The 25,330-nt window shown below is 39.1% G+C and overlaps 1 protein-coding gene across 1 annotated transcript in view; it reads left to right on the top strand.

Moving 5' to 3' along the window:
• Nucleotides 1-25,330, top strand: part of Fbxl13 (F-box and leucine-rich repeat protein 13) — a 171,049-nt gene that overhangs the window by 108,856 nt on the left and 36,863 nt on the right. The window contains exons 12-16 of the mRNA XM_013035265.1: nucleotides 13,126-13,224; nucleotides 13,820-13,937; nucleotides 14,032-14,194; nucleotides 17,692-17,811; nucleotides 18,509-18,635. Of these exons, the coding sequence (XP_012890719.1) occupies nucleotides 13,126-13,224; nucleotides 13,820-13,937; nucleotides 14,032-14,194; nucleotides 17,692-17,811; nucleotides 18,509-18,635 (627 nt within the window). The remainder of the gene's footprint in view (nucleotides 1-13,125; nucleotides 13,225-13,819; nucleotides 13,938-14,031; nucleotides 14,195-17,691; nucleotides 17,812-18,508; nucleotides 18,636-25,330) is intronic.

The raw sequence follows: 25,330 nt of genomic DNA, 5'->3' as shown, positions 1-25,330 counted from the left end.
AGAGCTCATTGGATGATAAAACAGACCACTTCTGTGGAGACACTCCGAACATAGCATAGTTCTAAGAACAGAATTACTAAGACACAAACAAAGCAAAACCTTTGGGGGGGAGAATTTGCATAGGATTTTCTGAAAAGCCAATAAGCTCCTATATGAGCATTTTGGGGAGGGTGGGGGAGTGATTAAAATTCTACAAGAAAGAAAGTACATTGCAAGGATCCTAATTAGTAAACGTGCCTTGCATTCTTGGGTTAAGTAAATACCCTGAAGATGTAAGGTCCACGTGGGAAGATCCTTTAATTGGAAGGGACAGGAATAAAGAAAATTGGCAAGAAATTGGGGGAAATTGGGGGGATAAGGCATACGGCTTCTGAAAAGTAGTTACTGCCTCATGGCTAGTTTCTTCTGTTCTGATAGATTGAAGCCTTAACTCTTTTTTAAGTTACTTTTCTTTTACTTCTCCATGTATTTTGTTGACACTGATGTCATGATATTTTCCTTATTCTGTACGAGTGATATAGCACAGGTGAAAAACAGCTGAAACTAGTTTCCTAACAACAACTAGCTGTAGCCATCAGATACTGAGTGATTAATCTATGGCAGGCACTGTGCTGGGTGGTATCCATAGATAAGTTTATTTCTTGTATCATGTCATTTGGTATGTTTATTGGTCCTATTTGCAGGCAAAGAAACAAAAGTTCAAGGTGGTCAAATAAATTGTCCAAGGTTGCAGAACTGTCAGTGATACTGGTGTGTTTATAAGCGCCTGTCAGCAGAGACCAAGGCAGTCAGACACCCTGGTGTAGAAGAGGTGGCAGAGAAAACAGGGCAGCATGGAGGCTCCTCCATGTTCTCAAATGAATACAGTTTCTACCAGGCTTCCATTACTGCCAGACTAGGGCTTCCTGGTGTATTACTTCAAATTCTCAAGAAACATCAATTTTGGACATTTTCAGCTGTCACTTAGGTTGAAAATGTCCAGAATTTGTATCTCTTTAAAACTGGCCTACTGATATAAAGTTTGGAGAATTTATTGAGATTGACCCTACTTTATGACTGAGACAATCTTAACATTTCCTCAGCTTGACTGAACTTTGGAGACTTCTTCCTATTGTTAGGCTTCTGACCTCCCTTTTTCTTAGAGCATTTATTTTAGAAATTTGGAATTGTACATGCCTTCTTCATTTCCTCTGAGATGTAAATTTATTTTTTTTTCTTCTCAAAACTTTTGGCTGATTTTATGACCCAGAAATGTCTTCTCTTCTTTGAAAACCTGGGAACAATCCTTTGGATATTTAAGTATCAAAGAAGAAAGCACCATATCTCCCAATTTCTGTGGGAGGTAGCAGCCTAACTTTGATAAGCACCAATTAGCAAACACAAATGGTGTAATCACAGAAAAATATTTGCAAATTCAGGCATAATTTAATGTGCTTGGCAAATCCTGTTGGTCAACTTCCCTTAACTAGATATCCTGCTGTGTTTTTCTATTAGTTCACTTCTGTGCTTTAAATCCCTCCCACCGTATGACTTATCTCTTTGTTCTTAGTTTCCACATAGTAATTATTGTAGCAATAAGTCTCTGTCTCTCTCTCTTTCCCTTTCTCTCTCTCTCTCTCAAGTGCGTGCATGCGTGTGTGTGTGTGCGCGCGCGTGTGCGCACACACACACACACACACACACACACACAGAGCTCCAAGGGAGCTCCAAATATTTTCAGACATCGTAGTTTCTAAATGAAATGTCTCATATCCATAGCCTATCTTTACATTTTGAGCCAATAATTCAAATTCTGTAGTTAATAGAAAAGCAGACACACACACACACACACACACACACACACACACACAGAAGAACTTGCAGAACTGGGCTTGTACCCATATGACAGCAGGATCCTGGAACTGAGTCAGCCTCTTCCCCTTTGGATGCAATATTATCTCCCCAGCTTGCAACCCTCCTCTCTGCTGGGTAATGTTCACCAATGCATTTCCATGTGCAGTACACATGCTGCCACTTAATTCATTGCTTGCCTGGCCTCAGTCAGAGTTTTGGTCTGAAGGTATAAAGAATAGAACTGTATTCCTAATTGTCCTTTAGTTTTCAATTAAAAAACCCTACAATGTAGTTAGTATTTCATAGTTTTATGCAAAACAATGTTAGCCTCATTTATTACTCCTCCATGTCAGTCTGTTCAGTAGAAATCTACCTCTAAATGTCAGTCAGTAGGGATTAAACCATTGGAACCTGAGCCCTTCTAGACTCACAGGAGTGAGAGATGGACTCATCATGCACCGTAGATCTTATGATAGCTGCTTCTGTGGCTCCACCAAGGACCCTTGAAGCCTATGTCACTGTTCTGAGTGAATTCTTACATCCTCTGTGAGGGCACTCTAGTTCTTCAGATCTGATTTCAAAGAAAGAATTTGATAAATTGCAGAGATAATGTTTTCCCCTATAAGTAAGTGTCCATTCTGTTTTGGAAACTACAATCTATTTTCTAAGAGGTAACAGCACTAGGAAGTCATAAGGTCCCAAGAAGACAAAAGGACTTGGGAGTAGGAGCTTGGACCTAAAGACTCCCCCTTGTGTTGGTTGACTGCCTGCTGAATGCCATGCACTGGGAAGGGTCACACAGCATCCCTGTTTCTAGGGAGCTGTTACTCACATAAACTGTGCCGTGGAGACTTCAGTGAGGTCACTACTGTCCTTGCAGAGGCAAGGACAATCTTGTGAAATTTCACAATCTTGTGAAAGAGGATGAAAAAAGTTAAATAAATGATGGAGAACTGTCAGGAAAAGTAAAAATCAATTACACGTGTTCTGGAAATATTCTTCTTTTTGGGGGAATTAGATAAACACTCTAGGTGTATTAAATAATGTGACTACGTGTCTAACGAGTATTAGAACTTGCTCATGTACCTGTGTGCCATCATCTTTGGTTTGGTTGAGACAGTTTCTCTACTCAGCGTCTTCTTCAAGTTTCCCCTCATACTTGACCCAGAAACAGGCTCTGGTGATCTCTTTCATTACCCACAGCAGAACTCTAGCTCTGTTCTTGTCACTTGGAATTTCATTTTTTTTCTTAATAAAATATTTGACTTCCTTCTTGTTAGATGTTAAATGTATAAATATTTGAAAATATATACAAGAAAAAAGGAGGAGAAAATGAGTTTAATTACTTGAAATTTTAGAACTCAGAAATACCGAAATGGTATTCGAATCTCAGGGAATAGCTAGCTCTCTGGTCTTTTCTGTATGCATGTCAATCTCTTTCAATTAAAGTGGATTATATAGTATATCTGCCTTTCATTTAATATTCTATAAAGAGCACATCTTTCTGTTTTATTGAATATTCACCTTAACTCTTGGTAGGTAGCTAGTATTCTATTAAAATATCAATAACTACTTAACCATTTATTATTAGCCTACCAATTTTTATAACAATAAATAACTTGTGATGTAGATTCTTACAGTCATGTCTGTTTATATATCTATGTATTTGGGGGCACAAGTTTTTAGAAATGAACTTGTTGATCAGAGGATACAGGTATTTTTAAGGCTCTTCATACTTCTCAAAGCTTGCCAGTTTATACTTAGCATCAATATGAAAAATGTTTTCATGTCTTCATAAACTAAAAAAACTTTTTTCAAGTTGACATTGAATGTTACACTGTGTGTTTTTGGTGTGTGTCAATAATGGAGCTTGGATTCAGGGCTTTAAGCTTTCGCTCTGCTTTATTGCTCACAGATGGTGCTCTACCACTTGAACCATATTTCTAGCCTGGCATTTTGCAGGTTTAGCTGAAGATGGAATCTTGTGGACTTTTCTGCTCAGGCTGGCTTGAAATTTTATGAGCTCCTCTAGGTCTCAGCCTTCTGAGTAGCTAGGATTACAGCTGACACAATGTATTTTTAGTTTACATTTCTTTGATCACTTTTAAATAAGTATTACCATCTGTTAAGCACCCCCACAGCTTCCCAAACCTCAAGAATAGTCCTGTAAGGATTCAGAGCACAGGCTCTAGGGTACCTTTATATTATTCTTGAGTTTGCCATTTATTGATTATGGAAATGGGGTTGTATCTCAATTTCTTTATCTCTGAAGTGGGGAAAATTACTGGTATCTATCTCATGAATGTGTTGTATGAATGAAATTGTTTGGAATAGTTAAAATGCTTGGAAGAGTAGCTTACAGTTGCTTTTCATGTGCTTGACATATGATACTATTAATAAATATTTGATGAATGATGGAGTCTTCATCCAAGTTTGCAATAATCAAAATACTTTTCAAATTAATTAAATTTTATTTCAGAATCTGAGTATAAAATTTTCTTTATAGTAGTTTTAGAATTAAAAAACCTATATCCATTTAACAAAAATTGATTTTTTTCAAAATCAGTTCAACAAATTTAATTCATTTGCTTTGTTAGTTTGCATTGTCTCTAAGTTATAAAATCTAATTTATACCAAGAAAAATTAAACTATACTTAAACATAATCTGAAAAGACCTTTTAGAAATATGAAGCAATTTCATCCCATAAACTAAGTATTCTTTCTCTGTGCTTCTTGCTATCTATGGTTTGAGAGACATTTGGCAACAGTGAGTGCATGATGACTGATTTGACTCATGGTGTACATTTATCAGGTCTTCATTGAGTATTTGACTTAATGTTTAGTTCAATGAGTGAAACTAATGAACTATCGAATACAAGATGGTGATAGATTTCCTTTGCACATCATACCTTGCTCTGGGACACTGCTCTTTTACTATCCTTGTGACTCAGGGTTGTAGGGGGAGTGCATTATTTTCAGCAGGGAGAGTAGTACAGCAGAAATTCAGAGCACAAGCTCCGGTGTACCTACATCTGTACCTTGCCATGGATGGGATAGTGTATCTTCACTGTGTATCCCAGTTTCTTAATCTATGAAATATGGGAAATACTAGTATCTACTTCATGGGTGTGTTGTGCTAATGAAACTATTTGATATAGTTAAGATGCTCAGAACAGTGGCTGGTGCATTGTTAGCACCCTTTTATCTTAGCTATTTATTAGATATAGGTAATACCTATATGTGACATATACCTGCTGGCAGTGTCTACTGCCAGTCATAAATTTCGTCCTCAGTGACTACAATTTTTTCCAGGGAAGAATTCAGACTCTCCTAAAAGTATTCAATTCTGGGAAAAATTAATTCTATTTTCTAAAATTGTAAGACCTGGAAAGTCTCAGAGACTTTCCTGCCCAGGCTGGCTTCGAACTGTAATCAGCCTCCCAGAGTTACAGGCATGAGCTAGGATCACTAGCACCTGGCTTAAGTACTCTTTCCTTTTCCAAAACTAGCAGTAAGTATTTAATCTTTCTCACAGTAAGTCAAATATTTCTATCTAACTGTCAGAAGCCATAATGAGCTTTTCTTGGTGACTATTCTCAATAAAAGAAATGTAAAAGAGAGCTAGCTTTGACAGCTCTGTGTTTCTTCTGCAATATTGTACAGTGGAGAAAAGTGGGCCTTTGTTTTACTCTTCACTGTGGCACTCCATATAGTAGAGAAAATAGGAAGAAACAGCCAAGTATCCCTATTTTATTTGATTTCATCTGTATTTAGTGTATTTCATTTTGAAACTCAAGTATTAGAAACATATTTAATTACATACTCCATTTCATGATAACTTTCTACCTCTGTCTCCTCCCTTATTTTTATTCCTTTTAGGCCCATTTTCCTCTCTCTGCTCAAGTAACCCCTCTACTTTATTTGGTTCCTGAAATCTATGTATTCTTGTATTCTCATGCTGTAGTTCTGTGTATATCTATTTTAATCCTCATAAAGGATATTGTCTACAGTTTTAAATTATGATAATATTTCCAGAAAGATCCTAAGTCACCTCTTCTTTCTAACACTATAAGTACAGGACTCCCTAGCGTTTAGTCCTGCGCCTTCAGTCAGCACTTACTTCCTTGGTGGTCTCATCTCATGATGCAAAACCACCTACAATAGTGAGTACTCATTATACACACGTTACACATATATACATAGAGCTCTACACATATACATGGTACAATATATGTCTTATAGATGAAATGTTTTCCCAAGCCAGACTTCTCTTTCAAATTCTGGACTCTGACATCTTAAAATGAAAACTTTTTTTTTGCTCTAAAAAATAACTTCTTGCCTCCATCACTGCCAAGGAGAGAGGCCAGGACACATCTTCTCTCACTGCTCTCAGAAGGAACCAACCCCACCTGCACCTTGATCTCAGACTTTGAATCTCCAGAACTGTTAGGATAAGTTTCTGTAGTTTAGGCCACCTAATTTGGGGTAAGCTTTGTTATAGTAGGCCTATCAAGCTAAGATGTTAGCCTTGACTCTCTGTCTATCTCTCTCTTCATCTCTGCCTCTCTCCATCATTACAGTTTCTATTCTGTCAGGAAATCTGATTGGCTACTCCTGCAGAATCTATCCAGCCTTCACCCTCCCCACAAGCCACACCCTCATTTGCCAACCCCTCCATCTTCCTACACTCTGTCTTGCCTCCTAGATGTTTTCCTGACCTCTCATTTGCTTTCTACAAGTCTACTCTCTACATCTAGAGAGGGATATTTAAAAACCCCCAATCTGAGTCTTCCTTTATTCAAATACCTGGCAAGGCTCCCTATTGACTCAATGAAAGCAAGCTTTGGAAGCACCTCCAAGGCACCGAGGCCCTGTGTAATCCCTGTCCTCCACTTGCCCCCTGACATCATTTCTCTGACATCCTCTTACCAATTCCACTCTAGCCATATTGGCTTTCGTCTTGCTCTGTAGAAACACACAAGCAAGTTCTTGCCTTAGAGGTTTTTGGTACAAACTCTTCTGCCTGTTTGTAATTTTCTTTATGTAGATATCTATAGGGTTAACTTCCTTTAAGTCTTTATCCCCACAGATGCCAAAGTTCTCCAATGAGATACACATTAGTTCCCTGTTCATTCTAGAACTCTGTTAGATAGATTCTTGCTTCTCTTAATATCTCTAAATAAAAAAAATATGGGTAGGATGAATCGTTTCAATGGAGATGACAAAACCATCCTTTTTGTACATAAGAAAGTACTTGTTGGAAGGGCAGTGACTCCTTTCCCTTGAACTTCTGTTCTGGAGTAGATCCTTTGTATAATTCCAAGTATTCTCTCATTGACATTACCTTAAGGTGGGCACTGTCTTACAGATTCACATATCTCTTAATTGTGCGTAATAGAGAGTTATGACGACCACAGACATTCTGTGGTTGTCAGAAGGAAGGCTGCAGCCTTGCCACACTCGGATGCCATGACATTTTCCCTGAAGCCCAAATGTTCAGAAATCAAGAACTGTATGTGGAGTGGATGGGGGTGGGGAGTTTGGACAGATAGTTAAATTGGAAAATAGCAGAGCTTGCCATAGGCTTTTAGTCCCTATACTTCCCCTCTTCTTCATTTCAAGGGCTATCTTTATCTAGTCTTGCCCTTTGGCCTTTACCTAGACACTCCCATACTACTCCTGTCTCCTATTTTACAGGCTAACTTGCACTTATCCTTCAAGGCTTTGTTCAACCACCATCTTTTCTAGGAATTCCTGTTGACCCCTCTGTTGTCTACCTTCAGCTGGGTTATGGTATCTCCTGTGTATACCTCTGTCATTACATCTTTTACAAATCATTCTCTATATACAATTTTTTTATTCCGGTTATGGAGCCTGAACTCTGGGCCTGGGTGCTGTCCCTCAGTTCTTCAGCTCAAGGCTTTCGCTCTACCACTTGAGCCATAGCGCCACTCCTAGCTTTTTCTGCTTATGTGGTGCTGAGGAATTGAACCCAGGGCCTCATGCGTGCAAGGCAAGCACTCTACCCTGAGCCACCTTTCCAGCCCTCTACATACAATTTTTAACACAGTACCTGGCACATAGTAAATATGCATTGAAAATAAGTAAATGAACAACTTGGTCAGTGCAGGAGATTTCATGGACACCTGGTCTTCTAGCAGCCACTGCTGGTAATCATTTGGTCCACATCAGTACCTCCAGAAGAAATACAAAATACTTGTAAACTAAGTCAATGATTTTCTTATTCAGCTGTTTTCCTTCTCAGTGTGAGCTCTTGGTGGCAAAGATCTTACCTTGTTTCTCTTAGGACATTGTCCTTAACACACAATACAATTCATGTTGCACAAAAGGGACTTGAGGAGTATCTGATGAATCAATGAATGAATGGAACTGCATCCAGTTTCAGGGATGGCTAGCAGGTATTGCAAGTGGAAGCTCAGGAATCCTGCAAAGTAGCTGAGATGTTGGAAGCTTTCTAGAACAAGTTGGGTGTTCTCTTCAAGTCAGCATATTTCTCCAAATTTACAGAGGAAGAAAAAGAGCTTAAGGTACTATGAAATACTAACATGAAAATTCTTTTTGTCAATTATATTTCAGTCACAACACAAAATCAGCAAAAATGAAAAGAACGTCCTAAAAACATTCAACCATTGTAATGCTCAAATGCAATGATAAGGATTTATCTGTACTTGTTCTGATAGATCTCTCTGGGACCCATGAAACTATGCACATTGAAAACTGTTAAGTTCCAAGGTCATTTCAGTTCAATCCAGGCCACATAGATTCCAACCTCATCTTTCAGAGAGGCAAAGCTCAGGGAAAGGGTTGTGGTAGAATTGAGAGAAAGTCGCATAAATATGTCCAGGGATGTACTCATCCCTACACTGGCCAAGTTGAATGGTCATTACATAAGCAAATCAAAACTGGGAAGGAATTTTCATTTTTACTTTTCATCACCCTTCTTTTCTCCCTCTTACCCTTTCTCCTCCCTTCTTTTCTTTCAGCCATCAGGATGGTGAAATAAGCCCAAAGCTGAAGTCAGGAGATCTGGCATTCTGTCATTCTTACTCTGTCACTAGCCATTTTGTGACCATTGACATTTACGTGTTTTCTGCCTCAGTATATAGGCTGGGCTAGATTACCGCCAAGGTCTTTTTCAGTTTTAGGATTTTATGCTTCTGCATGTGACTAACCAAAGTAACCAGTGAAGCAACCAGGAGAAAAACAAAAAAGATTGGGGGGAAAGAACTGTGAACTTTATTTTATTTTTTTAACTTTATTTTAAACTAAATTTGAGAATCTTCTTATACATCTGGTGCAAATGACAAGAATCTTTGAAAGTCTGATCCTTGGGGGCAGCTGGGAGTAGAGGTATGGATCTGAGAGTCTACCAATAAGGGTTAATTGACCAGTTAAGTTAGTAGTAAAAAGCAGATGATGAATCAAAATGAGCTATTAACGTTTACATTGAGTCATAATGCTCGTATATTTTCTTGATTTTATTTTCCTGTTGTATTCTGTGGACTATTTAAGAGTGTATTAGTGTTTGCAGAATTCTGTGGTATAAATCCTCCTGCCAGGGGTCTATATGAGCCAGCCTGCTTCTGAGTCACTGTGCAGTGAGTGCAGAATTGGCGAGCATGCTTGCCTTCCTGGCAGCTGCAGGCTTCACTCTTCTTGTGTTCTGCTTCACTCACACTGGAAAATAAAACTGTTTTTTCATGTTTGGCTGTCCAGTGTAAATATAGCAATCTAAAACAGCTGGCCATATTGGTAACACTATTGATCACTATCCCCTTTGGGAACTACTAATTAGAAATAGATTCTACAATCGATTCAACAACTACTCCGTCTGTAGCAAACCTTTGCCAAGCCATGCTCTGCATCAGACATGAGTAATAAGACAAAGAACACAAATGCACAATAAAGGCTGTGGACTTCCAAACTTCAGGATATAAGAAAAAGAAAGCTCTCTCTCTCTCTCTCTCTCTCTCTCTCTCTCTCTCTCTCTCTCCCACAGCCAACAGGTAGGATTTTAGACTACAGTGGTAGAAGTGTCTAGGAGGAATATACATACCTGGAAATCACAAGATCATCCAGAGAGAGGCTGGCAGAACCTGAAGAGGAAAACCACCAAGTCTCATAATATTTGAGAACTTGTCACAGCCTCTTAGCCCAGACTCTAGAAAGTGTTGTTATTGAAGATGTGGTATACTTGAATGTAGTAAAACAGAATGTTTCGTGATGTTTTGGCGAAAAGCTTTGCTTTCTTCTCCAATAATTTATTCTCCTTGCTAAATCAGGCTCCTTTGAGGTCACTAAGAGGTCGTGAAGCAACTATGGATCTGACTAAAGTCATTGCATTGTCCATTAGTCATTGGATACAGTGCTGTAGGATGAGAGAAATATTTGGAAACGGTTCAGGAACACAGATTGAGCCATGTCTACTTAAGTAGATATTTGTAGCTATTATAAAGGGTCTGGTCCTGCATGCATGTCTTTTCTGTATTGCTGAACCAACTGACTGAGAGACACAGTTGTTTCTGGTACAGCAGAGGTTGCCTTTGCCATAAGTGCTCTGGAATGATACAATGGTATCATAGACAGGCCTAGAAGCCACCTCATTCTGTCATGACACCAACTCCACACACAGGAGTGAGAAATGGAAACACAGTAAGATGTTATCATCTGCCCCTACCCCTTTTTGTTACCTTGAAATGCAAAGAAGGACTTGAGATGGACCTTGGTACTCAATACTTTGGTCTTTCTTTCATGTGACTCATAGGCAACTAATTTCATTCGCAATCAACTTGGTCTTGTCATGCTGATGGTTTGAGACCCACCCACTAGCAGTTGGAGAGAATTTTCTTGAAATCACTGAAGCTCCTCTGCCCTAATTAGTAGCAGTAGCTGCTTAGTGGGACTGAACACCGAGGCCAAGGCCAATTTCCCCACCTTCCACCCAGCAAAGGGCAGGATGGCAAGGCTAGCATAAAGGAAAGTGAAAGTCACCTCATAGTTAAGCAGAAAAACCCAGGTGTTGTAGAAATGAAACCTACACAGAAATGCACAGGTATCAGGTGTGATGAAACCCAGGATTTCAGCATAGTAAAATGCCTCACTTTTTTCTTGTAAAAGGAAAACTTTACTTTGAGATTTCTGTTCCCATTATTTGAGCAAAGAGAAAGGACGACTAATAGTGGCTTGGCTTAAAACTTTCTGGCAGGAATAGCTGAGTCATAAAATATAAGCCAAACATCTTTTGGGATAGTCTAATATAAACTTGGTGGGGGAACTAAGTCCTTCATTTCCAGCTGAAAGTCTCTTCTCAGAAGTTACTTCCCCCTCTCCCCACCTTTTGTTTCACAGAGTAACCTGCCTGATTGATGGTACCAAGTTTTGGCTGCATTCTAAGTAATCAATCATCGAACTGTGCTGTTTTGTTGCTCTCATTTCCCCTATTTGAGCAAATCTTGTAATGAATGTGTTTTCAAGACAACAGAAAGAAAATTTGAGTGTTGTGTGGAAGTCATTATTAGACATACTAGAACTAGAGGGAGGGACAAGGGTCTGAGATAATTGAGAACTCAATAATGTCAAAACAACAGTTCCTGTCCCTGGAGTTGGTGTAATGACAGAATGAAGTGGCTTCCAGCCCTGGCTCTGATACCATTGTGTCATTCCAGAGCCCTCATTCAGCTCTTATGGCAGAGGCAAACCCCTGCTCTACCAGAAACAATGTTCAGTACTAGAGACACACTGTGGGGGATAGATAAGGGATCTTTCCTCAAATCATATGACTTCTTTGAATGCTACTACATTAACTTTGCAATGCAAGAAAGGCATTACAAAGTTTCTCAAGGTTCTCTACCTCTGCTTTTTGATTCTTTTCTTTTCTATGGGAGCAAGCTATGCCCAGAACAATAAGAAAAGGCCTATCCAATATTAATGGCTAGACATTGTGCTAACCAAACCACTTCATGACTTCCTTTTGTCTTCTCAAGAATCTCCTGAAAATAGGTGTTACTATACCCATTTTACAGATGAGAAAACTAAGAGTCAGTGAGGTTGAGTTCCCTTTTGTCAAAAGTGAGGAAGAAGCAGAGTTGGACTCAGGCCCAGATCTGCTGAGTCTAGCTGCAACATTTTTTTTTCCTCCCAAGTTGTTCATGTTTTTACATGTACATTCTCCCCTAACCTTCTTTTTCTGGGAATACTTAGGGAAAATTACTATATAATCCATGTATTATGATATAAATGGCTTCATTTTTGCTTTATAGATTTACATTCCTCCTAACCTCCTTCTCTTGTTTTCATGGACATAACTTTGCCATTGGAGCCAAGGCTGGACTTCCATAGCTTAGCCTCCATTGGTGCTTTGATCACCTCTCAGAAAAACTTGACAGAAAACCTTCACAGTCCCATCTAGACTGTTTTGCCTTGCAAGTGGGGTCGCTTGCAGCCTTGCCTGGGATTAACTTTTGTACTCTTCTGGTTTTATTTTCAGACTCTTACTCTAGGATTTAATATTGTTCAGTCCCTAATAGCTATCTAACACAGTAGGCAGAAGTAAAAGTTTTACATGATCATCTCTCAGAGGGGAAGATATAACAGGCATGCATCACAGGAAAGAATTTTGAGCCCAAACTCCATATATCCATCAACAGACAAATGAATAAATAAAATGTAGTATATCTCATGAAAGGATGTTACAAAGAGGAATAAAGCTGTGAAAAGAAAGACCAAAAATATGCAGAATGAAAACAGCCAAGTAGAAAAGGCTAGGTAGAAAAGATTCTGCATAGATAATCCCCAGGGGCAGAAATGGGGTTATTGATGCCAGAGGCTAAGAGGGGGTTATATGGGGCACCTGCTTACTGGATACAGACTTTCCTTTTAGGTTAATAAGAATGTTTGGAACTAAATACAGGTGGTGTTTACCCATTATAATTATAGTTTCATTATAGTTAAATGGCTTATTTAAGTGGTTGATTTTGTATTAAGTGGTTCTCACCTCTTTGAAACATTAATTGTAAAGGATGATATTGACCAAGATGATTTGCACTTATAAACTGATGTGTGAAATACTAGCCTCTTTGTACAACTACTTAAAGATAATTAAAAAATGTTAAAGAAAATATCAAGACTGAATTTCTCCCCGTTATGGTTTCTGTTTTAGTATACAGCAACAAAAATCACAGCATACCTTTGATTATTACTACCTTGGGATTTTAGTAGAAGTCATACTACTGGATTCTCTCATGATTTTTTTACCTACTCTGTATGATTCAGATTTCAGTACAAGGCTTCAGGAACATTGCAGATAGCTGCAGTGGAATTATGCACCTGACCATCAATGACATGCCAACCCTGACAGACAGCTGTGTGAAAGTAGGTAGTAAGAAAGTAGGTTTATCTCCAGTTCCTTTACGTGCTCTAGTATTCTAATGGCTTGAGTTATCAAAAATATAAATTGCCTTTTCATTTTAATTTATTAATAATAAGAAAATCACTTCAAATGTACACCCATCTACATGCACGTACCACCAAAAATCACTGAATATTGAGTTTTAAAAGACTTTTTCTCACAGTTAAGACATTATTGCTCCAATAATGTTATAGCCTAACTACAACTGTAAATTGAATTCTCCCATCCAAGTTATAGCCAGGCCCAAACCTGCTTAGCTTTTAAATTTCACTCTCTTACACTTAATTCTCTGTCAGGCTGCCAAATGTCTGGACTTTTTTCTACATTCCATTTTCTCATGTTTTCCCATACTCTTGTAACATGTTTTAATTCTCATTCCTCTGCCTTACTCAAATGTGAACATATTAAAATATATTGGAAAAATCCCACTTCCTTTGAAATAAAGAAAATTTAGTAGTGTGTCAGTTTCTGAAAATATTTAAACTCATGACCTCATTCCTGTGCTATGTTTATTCTATACACTGTGCTTAATTTTCTCCTCCTTGTTTTCTTCTAAAGGTTTTGGTTGAGAAGTGCTTGAATATCACATCAGTGGTTTTCATTGGGTCACCACATATTTCTGATGGTACCTTCAAAGCTCTTTCGGCTTGCAGTCTCAGAAAGATCCGGTTTGAAGGTTTGTGATGCTAGACAATGTGGCCCAGTCTTAAGTCTCTACTTTTACTTTGGGGAAATTATAAAGAGAGTGATTGTCTTTTTTTAAAAAAAAGGAAACAAAAGGATTACTGATGCATGCTTCAAATATATAGACAAGAGTTATCCCAATATCACTCACATTTACATGGTGGACTGCAAGGGAATAACGGACGGTGGCCTCAAATTACTGTCACCTCTGAAGCAGCTGACTGTGTTAAACCTGGCAAATTGTGCAAGGTAAGAAGTCACTCAGTTATATGTTCAACAAATATCAATTGTCTAGGACATGCCAGGCCTTCTCATCAGGGTTAGTGTAGCAAATGTGCAAATCAGGGCCTGTGATTAATAGAGAGGTAAGTCGAGTCTAGTGATGACATGGAGGTGCAGCTAACACAGACTGAGTATATAGGTACTCAAGGAACTTGTTAGGAATAGCTCAAGGTATGAGAAGCCACCCTTGTAAGACTAAGTAAACTTTCTGGCTACCTTTTGTAGCAAGCATTCCCATGGCTAGTTTGGTTAACCGATTCATTCCCCACAAGGAATGACTCTCTGACTTGCTTATGAGGAACCAGTCTAACTATAGGCTACAGTTTTGATATTGGTGTTGTCAAGTGTGCAAGGATCAAGTTCTTGGTAAAATCTTTTCAGTGGATATCTCAGCCCCTTACTTATAGAGGCATCTTATAATCTTATAGGGGCAGGTAACAACAGAGCAGCACTTGTTCTACAGTGACATTGGCTAGCATTTGGAAGCATCTAAGACAAACTAGTGTAATAAGCTAAGCTATGTCCTCACTCATATTCCCTATTATAAAAACCATGAGGAAGCTTGGGTTGACAGAAGGTTGGGGAAGACATAAGGCTTTGGAATAGGAAAAAAACCTGGATTAGAAAATAAGGCCTCCAACCAATAGCCATGGAGAAACCAACCTCTTGCTAAGAGCAATAGGTTTGAGTCAAGCCCCTTGGTGACTGAATCTACAGCTGGCCTCTTTCCTATAAACTTAGGCGAAGCTCTGAACTATAACCACACAAGTAGTTCACATCCAATTTTTGGACTCAGGACCTGGGAGGCACAGGAATAAATACAGAAAGTTTGGGTCGGTGTTTAACACAGATGAATAATAGATACATACACACATACATACATTCATACATACATGCATGCATGCATACCATATGAATGCATATCTCTATTAGACAGCTAATCCTGTCTGTATAAATATGTGAAGGAAATTGGATTTTTACCCTCTCATTTCATTAAGTGTTCTGCAAAATGATTAACATTAAGTGGAAGTTTTCTGCTTCCAAAAGACTTGACAAAATACTTCAAAGAATTCTGCCATAAATAATATCCTTGAGGAATACATACTTTTTAATATATTGCTGATCCCACAGAGTAAGAGAAATACATAACAGCCTCAAGTCCCCTGGCTCCACACTACCCCTCTCAGTGAATAGGCTCCCTGAGATGAATCATGTGTAGCAAGCAATGAAAGGCTGACCTGCTCTGAGCATAAGTGTTCATGAAAACTTGGCCATAAGGGCATCAGCTTTGAGCAACATTCAAAGCAGAGATGCAGAACCTGAGACTTCTACAGGTCTGGACTTCCTCAGGTTGAAGAAAGTCTCAGGTGGGCAGCATCCAGGCTCCTAGAATAAGTTAGTCCATTGCTCCTCTGAGTAGCCATCAAGACCAAGTAAATACATGATCAGAACCAAAGATTGCCAGCTGCACCAAGATATGAGTCACCATGAGAGTCATCAGAACCAGCAAAACAAATCCGTATGAGAATTATTAGAGTGGTAAGTCACTATGTGTGAAATATTTGCAGAAACAAATGATGGAATTATGAGTATGAGAAAGCAAAGTGATAAAAATAGATTTGAGAAAGCCTTTCAAAAATAAAGATATAATATTCATATAAAAATAAACAGATTGCTAGCACCCATATTAGAATTCACAGAGGGGAGTAGTCAGTGTGATAGGAGAGAGCTGAATAAATGACAGCAGAGGAAAAAGAAAATGAAAATATGCAACAGTGAAAAGACAATAACTTGTTCTCACAGTATTTTTTATGCAATATAAAAGTGGCATTTGAAAAAGTGGCATTTTATTTTAAATATCATTTTTTACAGATTACTTATAGTTTGGATTTTGTTTACAAAGCCATTTAGAGAATATTTATTTTAATGAATAATATTTTTCATTTATTTCTAACTTACAATTATTATAAAACTTACATATTTGTTGTTATTACAAAGGTGATATATTTAATCTTTGATTCATCTTTGCATTTCATTTTTACTTAGATTTGTAATTTTTACTTTTTTCTTTTTAATTTATAAATTGTTTTTTATTTGATGGATTTTTATTGATGATTTGTTTTTATTTGTCTAGTATTTTCTCAGGAAGCTTTAATATCTTATTTATTTTAAAGTGTTCATCCTTATCTTCAGCATTTGAAAAGAACTTTTTAAATATTCCCTCTATTTTCTAATTTTCTAAATGGTCATTTTTGGCTTAGATACCTTAGATTATTATTACTTAAATTTTAGTTTGTCACTTGTTCTTACCATAAATGAACACTATGTTTTTATTTTAGCCAGTTCACTCCATATTAACTACTATTCTTCAAAATCTAATATTTTAAAATTCTTTTCCAGAGGCATGTTTTCTTAGCCTGAAAAATCCCATGTTGTGTTTTGTTTTCTTGTTAGTGAAAGCATCTCCCGGTGGATTACTCCAACCCCAGTGTTTGCCATTAGAAAAGTTTGATTGGTTGTGTTTGCTCTTCCTTCTTCTTAGGTACTCTTTCCCCACTTCTACCTAGCTTGATGTGCTTACCCAGATGTTGCACATCTGCCTTTCATATTACAGGTGGAGAGTGGAGTGTTGGGCACAGCATATTTATTAATATAGACTGGTCAGCTGACCAGGGCATCACCTTTTGGCTCTATTACTCTGTTCATGGTCAGTTTGACCAAATGGAGGATATAGAACCTGTCAGCAATCAACCTGTGCTGTTCTCAGTGTTTTTCCTGTGTATATCTACCTGTAGGCTTGTTTTGTGTGAAAATACTTTAGGTTTGATTGTATTGATGTATTTACCTGCCTTGCTTTATTTGCTAAAATGCTTTTTAGAAGGAATTGGTAGTCTCCAAATGGAATTAGAAAGGGAGCTGGTAGGCCAAACAAATCTTCAGACATTTATAAAGCAGGACAGATACCAGGTGCTGACACCAGGAAGGAGTTTGTAATTAGGACAGTATGGGTAAGTTAGGTCAGGGTCTTCTACCATCAGGTTTTCTCTGATTCAGAAGGAAAGGATCTGTATTTCACCTGTTGGGTTTCCATCACCTGAATTGACCTTGTGCAAATCCCTCCAAGATTCAAACAGTAGTTTGTAAATCTTAGTCTCCCTCTCATGAGTTTTTTTTTCTAGAGATTATATTAGAGATTGCTTAATCTGTTCTCATTTTAACCTGGGAGAAAGAGACTCTCTTGTGTTGTTAATAATTATGCTACTCAATTAAATAATCAAGTGAAGAATATTTTAAATACCTCTCCCATTATTATCACCTGTGCAAAATCAAATTTGGTTTTAAAATGTTGACAATCTTAGTATAATAACATGACTTACTGTTTCAAAAATGGATATTAAAAACTGTTAGGATAATACCATTATATGTAAAATAATATATGAAGCTTTTCTTACTGTCTCTTACAGGATTGGTGATATGGGACTAAAGCAGTTTCTTGAGGGCCCTTCCAGCACAAAAATAAGAGAGCTCAACTTAAGTAACTGTGTGCTCCTGGGTGATTCCTCTATTGTGCAACTGGCAGAGCGGTATGGGAAACCAATATTCTACATCAGAGAACTCTATGTGCTACATTAGCAATTGCATAATGGCCAATAGGAAGGATCAGAGACAGACCTAAAAACCTTGACTCTAAGCCCTTTGGAGAACATCAATTCAATCCTCAGTGAAATCAAATCAAAGACATTGAAGTCACACATTAAAGTAGTATCTTGATGACATCTGAGCTGTTTCTCATCACTGTTACCTAGGAAGCATTTGAAACAGAGCCACTCACGAAGTGATGACTATTTGAACAGTGACTTGCTGTACTTTACAAAGACATTGCCTCTATGGGAACCTTTACTCCATATTTCACAAGGGGTTTTGTAGCTGGGTTGTTTATTCTTGCCAGAGGCCTCGTGTTCACTAAAGGTCAAATCCAATTCCTGCAGCAAGCTTAGGAGTTCTGTGACTTGTCATTGTGGCATTTCCATAATGTTGTCCATACCTGTGATTTTTTTTTTGCTTTTAGAAATGAAATATGAAACTAAGTTAAAGAAAGTCTTGCATATTAATCTACCTGCATTTCATTCAACTTTATAATGCCAAGTTACTTTCCACTTTTAGGCTTACATTTATGTTGAGAAAAAGAAAAACCTATCTTCAATAATATTTACACAAAGAAATAGATATCAATGATTGTATTGAAAGCTGAACTTAATTCTTTATGTCTTTTCCTTTTAGCTGCACTAATTTAAACTACTTGAGTTTAAGAAATTGTGGCCATTTGACTGATCAAGGACTTGAGTATATTGTAAACATCTTTTCTTTGGTATCGGTAGATATCTCTGGAACAGTCATCTGTAATGAGGTAAAAAAATATTCAGAACAGTTTATTATTTTCTGTAAAGCAATAATTTTCTGGTTTATAAACAATGGAAAGAACAACAACTAGCTTTATTTATTTAATAAATTATAAACAGCAGATTTAGGATCATTGCTTCTAGAATACAGATAGATGAGGTTATGGTAAATCGTTATGTTTCTCAGTTTAAAAAAAATCTCAAAATCCAATAATTTGAGGAAAGTACTGACAAAGTCATGCAAAATAACCTGAAATTTGTTTTATCAAAGATGTTTGGTAGACATGAAGATCATATACTTTAGATGGCTTAAGTGTATATTTCTTGTGGATTGCACAGTCTATAAACCATCTAAAAACCTTGAGATGTAAGTCTTTACTTCAAGACTGAAGTCTAGAAATAGCCCCTTTAAGCCCTTTACTTATTCATTAATTCATTCATTGTTTTAATATATATCTATTTATTGTGTTGGTCATGAGGCTTGACCTTGGGGCCTGGGTGCTATCTCTGAGCTCTTTTGCTCAAGGCTAGCATTCCACCACTTTGGTTTTCTAGTTGTTAATTGGAGATAAAGCATTTCACAGACTTTCTTGTCTGTGCTTGCTTTGAACAGCGAGCATTAGATCTTAGCCTCCTGAATTGCTAGAGTTACAGGCATGAGCCACCAGCACCCAGATCATTATTCTTCTTATTCTTCTTCCTCCTCCTCCTCTTCCTCCTCTTCTTCCTTCTCTTCCTCCTCTTCTTCCTCCTCTTCTTCCTCTTCTTCTCTTCCTCCTCTTCCTCCTCTTCCTCCTCCTCTTTTTTCCCCTCCTCCTTCTCTTCCTCGTCGTCATCGTTGTCATCATCATCATCATCATCATCTTCTTCTTGAAATTAACTATTACTACTCTTAAAGTGGAGCCTCTACCATCCTACCTTGGTATCACTGTCTCATTTGCTAATCTAATAGAAGCTAAGACCTAAGTGGTCAGCCATGTTTCTGAATCACTTTGGTAGGCTTTAGTTAAATAAGAAATGTACAGACTCCTCCTGAAGACAGTTCAGTAGGAGAGACATAGGAAGACAAGAGGAAAGACTCCTTTGCCTTTGTCTTACTAAATCTTTATTCATCTCTGAATGATACCAGTTATCACTTGTTTGGGAGACCTTCTCTAAGAACCCTACCTTGCAGGTAAGTATTGGAACTTCTCTGTGTGAATCTCTGTGAGCAACTTTAAACATGATCTATTATGTTTCTTTACATGATGGACCTCTATGTTTTGTGTCCATCCTTCCCCAACAGTCAGAGGGCTCTTTAAGATGACAGGTGTGTCTGTTCATTGGTTTAGATTCTTTCCTTTCTTTACCCATGAGTGCACTTGGATTCAGCTCCCATTCGTCTACTAGAGGGTCTCTTCTCTGATGGTCTTTTCTTTGAACTGCTATTCAAGCATAATATGAAGCAGTTACATGGAACAGCTCATCATGTGGGGGTTCACATCTGTTCCCCTCATGCTGTTTTCAGTCTAATGCTGGAATTCACTGAGTTGTCAGAGGACCTGTGGTCTTTAGTTTCTGGCCTACAAGATCCCTGATGTGTCTTCATCCCAACTTCAAGGTCCTTTCAAGTGTTCAGGCTTCCTTAGCATGTTGGCCTAGCTTTGGACCTCTCAGGTCATGCTAGAATGTGGTGATCCTGTGAGGCCATCTTAGTCCATTGCCGCAGACCACCCTCGCAAACATTCTGTTCCCACATCTGTGTTGGCCCACTGACTCAGGCCTCGGCCTCTCCTTACTCTGCTGCACTGTGGCTAACTCATGTCAGCCAGATTTCAAGCTGAGGTTGGTATCTGTGACACATTTGTGAGTGAGCAGAGTCCCCAGAAAGAAGGGGCCAGAGAGTTCTTCCCTCTTTCTTTACATCATCACCATTCCCCAAATTTCCTTTTCTTTGAACAGATTAGTTGTAGTTTTAGCTTTCCTTAGTGATCTTGGCTCTGGTTTTAATAATACCACCTCTTTCCCTTATCCTTCTAGTTTAGTGTCTTCTTACTGTGTCATTTGGCTTTTCAGTTTATCTTTCTCCTATGTAGATGATTCTGTTAAAATTAAATTTCCTCAGTGCTGAGTACTGAATTGTTTCTGTTTCCCTCATTAAATTTTAACAATAAAATTATGATCACAGAAAAACTCTGCTTTTTTTTCCCCACAATCCTACCAGGCAAAAGTGGAATGAATTCCCATTTATTTCTAGGTCCTCAAACCTGTCTGGAGGTTCCAAATTCCTTTCCAGCTGAACAGATCTGAGCAGGACCCTCTGGGGGGAATCCCTCAGCATCTCATTCTTTAGTTTTCCTCTGGCTCTCCCTTCCCCTCAGCTCCTTTCTTTCCCCTTCTTGCTCCTTTCTTGATTCTGTCTCCTCCCTTTCCCTCTCCTCTTTTTTTAACCTGTTTCCTCCACCCTCTCTTCTTATCTTTGCTCTTCTCCTTTTCTCTTGACATATATTCTAGCTTTATAGTTGTTAAAAATGTTATGCCCTAAGTCTGTCACAACTTAGACTTTTAAAGCTTAAAGGCATGTGATTTTTTTCTCCTGTTTTCCTGTAAGAACTCTCCTTGCATCATGTGAGTACTCTGTTGTCACTGGAAGGTCACAGCATAACAAGAAGGAGAGGATCAAAGCACATAATAAACTTCAGAATTAAATTGCACCACTATACTATCTCAAGCCTGAAGTGTCTGGTGAATGTCTGCTGAACGGATGGAGTGGGGACTAAATGTTACAGCTTTGTTTTTATAGTATTTGGTGAAAAACAATTCTTTTATTTCCAAAAACCATTTGCTAAAATTTTACCGACTGAGGGAAAATTAAAAATTAAGAATAGAATTTCAAGTTCCACTCTCTATTTTTATTTTCTTCTGAAGAGCACATATTTAAGAGAGCTGTGAATAGATCCTCATGGTTTAAAAACTAGTTGTTTTCTGCTAAATGATTGAAAGTAAATCTTGAGAAGGGGATTGTTTTCTTCCTGTGAGTCAGTTCAGTCTTCTCTAAAAGGCAAGTGATTGACAGTGACAGTGCCACAGCCGCTGTGGGACTTAACCTCAAACAGTCAAATGAAAATGAGTCACCCAGATGTCAGCTGGGGCAACTGAACACCCTTGGTGGACTATAGGTCTGATGAAGTGTGAGTCTGACTGCAGATTGAACATTTAGAACCCTAGCTTGGAGGGACATCGCACATATACTCCAGAGATCAAATTGATCCAGTCATACCTTTATGGGGGAAATTTTCTTGTTTTCTGATTGTAGTCTCAGTTCATCTGAGTGAGTGTTTTGTTTTGTTTTGTTTTGTTTTTTTGGGTCCAGTCGTGGGGCCTGAACTCTGGACCTGGGCACTGTCCCTCAGCTCTTCAGCTCAAGGCTAGCGCTCTACCACTTGAGCCACAGCGCCACTTCCGGCTTTTTTCTTTTTGCTTATGTGGTATTGAGGACTCGAACCCAGGGCCTCATGCATGCAAGGCAAATACTCTACCACTGAGCCACCTTCCCAGCCCCTGAGTGAGTTTTTGGTTAGAATTGCACTACTCACTTAGCTTACAGTTACATATTCCAACTGTGTGCCTGAATGAACAGGAAAAAATATGGCACCTCATTCTGGCATTGGTATTATGGTGGGCAAATGTTTGCAAAGCACCATCTGCATGGGGAAGCAAAGAGGGTCAAGTAAAGTCTTATTTTCCGAGAGAAGGAGAGGGGAGTGTGAGCCTGAGAAGAAATGACCTGCACAGAGGCATGGAGTCTAAACATGCAGTGGCTTCAAGAAATCCACTTAGTTGGGGTAGCTTAATCTTCAGGAAAGTGTAAGAAATAATATTGAAAGGCTGACAAAGGCTAGGTGTCCTTAAAATCTTGGGTGGGGGCAGAGGGGACATTGGGGTTTGAACTTAGGGCTATATGCTTGTTAGGCACACACTACCAATTGAGACAAACTGCCAGACCTTTTGCTTTAAGTTATTTTTAAATATAGTCTCACGCTTTTTGCCCAGGCTGGGTTCAGGCTGTAAGACTGCCTCCATATAGCTAGGATTTTGGTTGCATTCTACCATACCCAGCTTCTTTATTGACATGGGGTCTTGCTAACTTATTGCCTGGGCTGGCCTAGAGCTATGGTCTTCCAAATCTACACCTCCTAAGTAGCATGAGCTGGCTACTGCACTGTCTAGCCTGAGTTAAGACTCCAGTACCAGCAAAATAAACAAAAGATAATTTATCAAAAATCCTGTAATTAAATCAGGTATTAGGGGCTGGGAAGGTGGCTCAGTGGTAGAGCGCTTGCCTTGCATGCATGAGCATGAGGCCCTGGGTTCGTTTCCTCAGCACCACATAAGCAAAAAAAAAAAAAGCCGGAAGTGGCGCTGTGGCTTAAGTGGTAGAGCGCTAACCTTGAGCTGAAGAGCTGAGGGACAGCACCCAGGCCCAGAGTTCAGGCCCCACGACTGGACCCCACCCCCCAAACAATTAGGTATTATTCCTTCCTTTTCTACACCAGTGACTATTTGATATGGTATTGTATCTGAATGTATAGAGGAAACTGTATTCTATTAGTAAAGAGAATTATAATTTACTAAAGACCACACTACCCACAATCAGCACAGCTCAATCCCCTTTTTTCAGTTGCCTTGGTCACTACCATATTTGTTATTTAAAGGAAAAATGAGTCAGTAATGTTCCAGACGGTGTGCTTAGACAGTGGTTTAGGAAGACTCTCATTTGCCCACATTTCAACCATTTTCCTGATTGTACTAGATTGTGAGTAGCTATTATGTAGGCCAATGGAGTGACATCCCCCACTTAGAACATGAAGTCCACAGAGACCAAGACTTTGTTCTGCTTACTGCTGTTTCCCAGAACCCTGGCAAGTGGTGAACACAACACTCCTTGAGTGAAGGAACAAGTGCTGGACTAGACAATGACCAACCACATGAATCAGATCTGTTCTCTGCATTCTGATTTGGAAGGACATGTGTGGGCGATTTAAATATGGTGTGACAGGTGTAGTGATGGAGAGATTTTGACTCAGCCTTTCCCACATAGAAGAATCCAAACACAGTCTTGTTCCAGGAGCCTAGGCAGCTGAGGCCTGCTAGAATTTGTTATGAAAAGCAGGTATCACTGGGGACATTCCATGTTAGGCCAAAGAGCTAGGCTTGAAGACACAGATAATACTCTATAGCTTCGTCAGAGCTGGTCTCCCATTTTAGACAACTCTTTGGAATTCTTTGGGGCTAGATTGGAAGGGAAAAAGACTGGAGGGGTTGAAGACAGAGGTGAGGAGTTCTTGAACTGGAACAGAGGCTAGCAGTAGCATGGGAAAGTCTTATTCAAGAATATTAAGTAGGTGAAACTGAATGAACTCGGTGATTGATAACTTGTAGAAGATGAGGGTCTAGATGGAGGGATAAGAATGATTTTTAAATTCTGGATTTGAATGGGTGAAGGTCCCACTTCACAAAAAAGTAACTGGCTAGGAAAAGTAATGGGTTTTGAGAGGAAGTGGATTTCAGCTTTATCAGGCTGAAGTATGGCAGGTAAGAGACTCAGGTGAAAGGCTAGTGGGGAGAGAATGATGAGCTGCGGGTGAGGATGTCCTTCACCCAAAGGTGTGACGATGGCTGGTGTCCTCAGGGAGACATGGGACTGAAGAGAGATGTCCACCTAAGAGCAACACAGAGGAGCACCAATGCTAAAGGGTGGGCAAAAGGGTCTATGACAGAGACTAAAGAAGGAATGTCAGAAGGTGGTACAAAGACCAAGCCAATGCAGTCGAAGATGAAGCAGAGCAAATAACCAACAGTGTCCAATGAAACAAAGAAATTCAATCAGGGGAAGACCAGGAAGTGAGTTAGACACACCGCTTCACAACCCTCTGGTATCACCTCATACCTGTGCTCTCCCCACTTCCTTCCCTCCAACCCCACCCCATGCCGCCTTTTAGCTCCTCAAGCCAAATTCTTGCCTACCTCAGGACCTTTAGACATGCTATGCTTCTGCCTGAATGTTCCTCATGCCATTCCTCATGTACCTGGATAGGGAGATGCTAAGCATGCAATCCCTGACATTGATGGCAAAGGGAAAGAACCTTGGCATGTCATTCATGCTGTCTATAACTACCATAACATCACTTGTCAGTCTAGATCATTTCTAGGCAATATCAATGATGCCCGTTGTTGTGAATCTTATCGCTGCTACAGTACAGTAGGGTTTCCTATTATCTGTGGTGTCTTAAAATAGCCTAGTAGCAATAATAGCTACTAATTGAGCTCAACTGTACAAGAATAGAAAGAAGCCAGTGTGAGTATTGTCATCATCTTTACGATAGTGGAATTCTCTTTTCTCTGGTGCACCTCCCCCTCCAGTGCTATTGTTCTTCTTCACCTCTCTTTTCTGAAGTCACTGTCTGCGAACCCACCACTCTACTCTAATGCGGTGGAACCTTCCAGTGTGCAACTCCCAGGCCGCCCTTATCTTCTTCAGAGTTTCTCAGAGGTTCCACTCTGCTCACAGTAGAAAATCTAAACAACCTGGTGTGCTGGACCCTGCTCTTCCTGGGAGCCCTGCTTCCCTCTGCAGCCTTACTTCCAGCTTGTTGAACCTTTCTCTTTCTGCTCTAGCAATACAGAACCAACCAATACCCTCCCATCTCCTCAAACACGCTGT

This window comes from Dipodomys ordii, unplaced genomic scaffold, assembly GCF_000151885.1.
Source record: "Dipodomys ordii isolate 6190 unplaced genomic scaffold, Dord_2.0 Scaffold207, whole genome shotgun sequence".
Taxonomy (NCBI): Eukaryota; Metazoa; Chordata; class Mammalia; order Rodentia; family Heteromyidae; genus Dipodomys; species Dipodomys ordii.
The sequence above is the reverse complement of the archived record's forward strand: the minus strand, read 5'-3'. Positions and strand labels throughout refer to the sequence as shown.